Raw genomic sequence first — 5,258 nt, forward strand, 5'->3', positions numbered from 1 at the left:
CCCCAGGCTGACGCTCTATCCACTGAGCCAAACCGGTTTCGGCTACATGGTTTGTTCTTATATTTTCATGGACACTTTTATCTTTTATCTTTGCCTACATTTTTTTTTTTCTTCCACTCCCTGTATTGTCCCTTTCCTGAATTTAGCTTTGACTTCTTTCAAGTTGGAGGCTTGCCTCCAAAGACTGCTCCTATTTAAGAGTTAGGCATTAAAAAGAATGTGCCCGAGTGAAGAGGTTCTACTGGGAGACTTCCCCATACAGGGATTTAAAAAAATATGTATATTTTACTGATTTTTTAGAGAGAGGAAGGGAGAGAGATAGAGAGCCAGAAACATTGATAAGAGAGAAACATCAACCAGCTGCCTCTTGCACACCCCCTACAGGGGATGTTCCTGCAACCAACGTACATGCCCCTGACTGGAATCGAACCTGGGACCTTTCAGTCCGCAGACCAACGCTCTACCACCGAGCCAAACCAGCTTTGCCATACAGGGATTTTAACTGGGGGCTCCTCAAATGTTTCTATTTATGTTCTTTCTGGGCACATTCATTTTCTCCATCAGCAGCGGTATGAGCTTCCTGTGGTGTTTTAAAAGCAGAGGGAGAGGTTTGGGCCCTCATTTTTCAGCTTTTATTCTTCAGTTTTTGGTCAAGTCCCCTGTCCTCTGCTGTGCCTGGTGTCCCTGATTTTGCAGTACTTTTTAATTCACATTTTCCATAAAATAAACTTCCCTTTATCTGCCAAGCTGAGGAGCATTTTCTGGCTGTGTGAACCAGGGAGAAGTTTGAGAATTTTAAAACATATAATTACTCTGAATAAACTTCCAACTTGTTTTATTTTAATGTTTTATTGTATTTATTTTTTTGTGATTAAACACACTTTTTGTTTTCAGTCACCAAATTGATTGCTAAATAAAGAAGATATATTTTAAAGAATACTTTTTTTTTTCTCTTCAAATTATGAAAGTTGATTTAGAAAGTTACAGAGGTAGAAGAAGTGAGCTGTGCTGCGTAGGTCCAGGAAACAAGTTACAGAAGCAAAAGAGGCCCTTGGAACTTAGGAGAAATGCACCTGTGGGGAAGAGGGGGAAGGCAAAGGCATGGGTGTAAACCAGGAGGGAGGGGAGAGCACCTAATCTGGTTTATTTAAATACTAGAGGCCCAGTGCACAGCATTGGTGCACTCAGGGGCATGGAGGTCCCTCATCCAGGCTGCACCCCATGGCAGTCCAGGAGCCTCTGAGGATGTCCCACTGAGAGGTTCCCGCCTTCTAGCCCAGCACCACTCCCCCTGTGGTTGAGCATCTGTTCGCTGGTGGTCACTGAGCCTCAGAGTGCTAGGTAGTTCCATGGTTTGTTCGATTTGCATATTACCCTTTTATTATATAGGATATTTTTATTGATTCCAAAGGAGAAATAGAAACATCAATGATGAGAAGCACTGATTGGCTGCCACCCACAGGCCCTCTATGCCATAGAGTCTATGGGGACCAAGCCTACAACCCACGCATGTGCCCTTGACCTGAATCGAACCTGGGACCCTTGAGTCAAAGCAGCCAGGGCCAGAATCTGTTTTTATCCCCACCCTTGATCCCACGTCCCTCAGGATCTCTGGAGCATATCTCCTCACTTCCTGTTAGAATTCCCCAACTCAGGAGGCATTCACACTTTGGCTGCCTCTATTCCGCTAAGTCAGTTACCTCTCTTCCACCTACTTTTCATTTTCCAAGGACTGTTGGCATGTTTGCCATTTCCTCTCCCACCTTCTAGTCCTTCCACCTTGTATGTCTGTTTTGTCCTTTGCTGTCAACTCAGGGGGAGAATGCAAACCTAAATCTGGGGGTTAAATCCTGGTCCAGGATCAGGGAAAGGTGAGAAAACTCTCTACTTGGTCCAGACTCTAAATGTATTAATTGATTCATTTGTTTTTTTAATATATCTTATTGATTTTTTACAGAGAGGAAGGGAGAGAGATAGAGAGTTAGAAACATCCATGAGAGAGTCATCGATCAGCTGCCTCTTGCACACCCCCTACTGGGGATATGCCCGCAACCAAGGTACATGCCCTTGACCGGAATCGAACCTGGGACCTTTCAGTCCCCAAGCCCACGCTCTATCCGTTGAACCAAACCGGTTTCAGCTAATTGATTCATTTGATAACACTGTAAAAGATTCAGAACTCCAAGGATCCAAACATTAGTCAGGTGACTTTTCAACAAAATGCTTTTTTATTTAGTTCACTAGAAATCAGTTTACTGATGAAATCATCAGAAATTTTCAACACAAAATTTAACATCTTAATGACCACCATGGCCTGAGCTCTGGGGCTTGTCAGCCTCTCCCAGTCCTTAAAGGGGTTTAGAGGAAGAGGCATCATTAACAGAGACCAGGTCACATGGCTGCAGGTCTTCCTTTCCCAGTCACTGGACAAGCTGCTCAATTCTTGTCCAGAGCAGGAAAGAGACAGTATTTCAGAAAAGTCTAATAAAGAACCTGTCATTGCATTTATAAGATCTTTCTTAATAATTTATATTTATCAACCGTATTGGTCTAAATTTAGTTGCATATGTATATTCATCCCCCCCAATTGTCAGATTGGAATTTCCTCACTTTGCTCCTGGAAACAGAAAACAGGTTTTTGTGCTCCCCTTCCACGCCAAAACAAAACCACCTTCCCCCAAAGTCCAAAATGACACTTCTGGCCTTGGATGTGCAGCTGATAATGGGCTGAGTCAATCACCTAGAAAGGGCAACTGTGGAACTCCTATGCAGGCAGCCTTCTTTGGAAATCTGTTCTTAAAGTCAACTCTTGAGAATCATCCATGATTGTGTCCACAGGCTGTAAGGCCCAAACCACTTCTGTGTTCCACCTCAAGAGCTAGGTTCGGAAGAGGCGTTGGGATGGTCTGGAGGCACAGCTGTGGCCGTGGTCCCACGAGGCAGGACCTCAATGACCCGGGGCTTGTCGATGATGCGGGCCGTGCGGTTTCCCTTTTCCACAATGCCCACGATCCACGCCTGGTGGCCCTCTCCATACTTGGAAGACTTTATCTCAGAACAGAAGCGAGCAGCCTGTTCCCTTGGCAAACAGATCAGTAAGCCCCCAGAAGTTTCTGCTGAGGTTCCTTGAAGGAGCCCAAAGCGCCCACTGGCCTTGCTGATGGCGGCCATCTTGGCAATGATTGGCAGGTTATGGATGACAAAGGACACCTCATTTCTTTGCTGTCTGGCAAGAGTCTGAGAGTGCCCCAGGATGCCAAAGCCTGTGATATCTGTGGCGGCGTGGGCATTAAACGTGTGCATGAGCCCAGCAGCAGTTCTGTTCAGGGTAGCCATATTGAACATGGCTTCCTGATAGGCCAGCTCTACCTCTTCTTTGGAGACCACCATCTTTATCTTATTCCACTTCTCAGGGTTGTCCAGCCACTGGTGGGCATTGACAGCCACTTGGGTTCCTAAGGGCTTGGTTAACACCAGCACGTCCCCAACCACGGCACTGTCGGGCATGATGAACTCATTGGGCTGGCACACCACGGTGGCAACCCCTCCCACGATGATCCAAGGGTTTACCACGGTCTGCCCGCCAGTCACTGTGGTCCCTCCTTCCTCGGCGGCGTCCCGGAAGCCTTTGACCAGGAGCGGGGTGACCTTCTCTCGCTCCTCCTCGGTCATGCTCTGGCTGACGCTGAGCAGCATCAGCATGTTGTCGCACTCGGTGATGCCCATGGCATAGAGGTCGCTCAGCACGTTGGCGCAGGCGATGCGCCCCATCATGTAGGGGTCCTCCACCAACGGGTAGAAGAAGTCGGTGGTCTGCACCAGGGACAGGCCCCCGTGCCTCAGGGGGATCACGCAGGAGTCCATGCCGATGCCCAGGGCCGGGCAGGCCGGGCTGGGCTCCGCCATGACCTGCAGGCCGGCTTCCTGGGCCACCTCTTCATGGCCTCCGCCCAGGCCCCGGCCCAGCGGGGGCCGCTCGTCGGGCCGCGTCAGTCCCGCCAGGAGTTTGAGCAGCGTCTCCTGGGGGACCTTGCAGCCTCAGCCCTTCAGGCCCGAGAAGCCCGTCAGCCGCCAGCTCGGGCTCAGCCCCAGCGCCTGCGGCTCGAAGGGCCGGTAGCTCGAGAAGCCGTGCCCCAGGGACAAGCCCGCCAGTCCCGCCGAACCTGCCGCGGCCGCCGCCTCCCCGCTGGCCCCCGCCGCTCCGGGGTCTGCCATCGCGCCTGCCCGCGGGAGGGAGAGGACGGAGGAGAGGCCGCCTTTACCTCAGGCTCCGGCGCCTGCGGACAGACAACCGCTGTGGCCGCGGCGACTGCAACCGGCACGACTCGCGCGCGGAACTGTGAGCACGCCGCGCGGGGCCGGCCTCCCCGGGGCGGGGCCTGCTGACTGACAGCCCTCTCCTCCAATAGCCGCCCTGGCGCGCGGAGGCGGGCCCCTGAGGCCGGGAGACTGACGTATGACAAACGGCCTCCAACTTGCGAACTTGGCGGCGGCTGTTCGGGGCGGGGCTCCCGTCCGCCGGCCTCGCTGCGATTTGAATGGGCTCGCCCGGCGGCGGAGCTCTGCTCCCCTGGAGGCAGTTTGGCCGGCACAGCAGATTGGCACCGGGAAGGTCGCAGGCTTGGCAAACCTCAGGGGTCCAAGGGTCGGAAAAATAACCTGTGGAAAAAATCGGAAAAAATGATAAGAAATCGGATAAGGAAACTGCTGCATGAAAATAATGCAAGTTTTAAAAGGACGTTAACAAAGTTGAGGTACTCCAGACACCGGTCTGGGTTCTGGTGTTCTTTCCACCACCAGCTCTGAGTCTCTCTCTCCCGGCATCAGTTGAGTCATCCAGACAACACAGCAGCTCACCTACTTTTCTCTCCTCAAGTCTCTGTATCCGTCTAGGCTAATGGATGTGAGAATCTATGCTGTATCCACGAAGGGCGGTTTGCCAGGATCTATTAAAGGTGTAACTGCACAGAATACCTTCGGTCCAGCAGATCCAATTCTAGAACTTTATCCAACAGATGTCACCAGCCCGAGTGGAAAAATAATACGTTAGTCATTGCTGTGCTGTTTATAATATCAACATACTGGAAACAACTTAAATATTTATCCATTATGATTAAAATAAATTGATATATTTATATAATAAGCTACCAAGCAACTGTAAAAAAATGATGAGAAATCATCGATGTGATTATATTGCTAATAGTTACAGTTCTAATAGGCACAGGTCTAAATCTTTACCTATATTAACTTATTTAATT

The 5,258-nt window shown here is 50.0% G+C and overlaps 1 protein-coding gene across 1 annotated transcript; it reads right to left on the minus strand.

Annotated features, from left to right (window-relative positions):
- Positions 1–824: 824 nt before the first annotated feature.
- Positions 825–4,583, minus strand: LOC311622174 (selenide, water dikinase 2-like). The gene has a single exon (XM_084883045.1). The coding sequence runs from the start codon at positions 4,213–4,215 to the stop codon at positions 2,872–2,874; it is 1,344 nt and encodes a 447-aa protein (XP_084739171.1). The 5' UTR covers positions 4,216–4,583; the 3' UTR covers positions 825–2,871.
- Positions 4,584–5,258: the final 675 nt, after the last annotated feature.

The sequence above is a fragment of the Pipistrellus hanaki genome, assembly GCF_964339955.1.
Source record: "Pipistrellus hanaki genome assembly, chromosome: 4".
Classification (NCBI taxonomy): domain Eukaryota; kingdom Metazoa; phylum Chordata; class Mammalia; order Chiroptera; family Vespertilionidae; genus Pipistrellus; species Pipistrellus hanaki.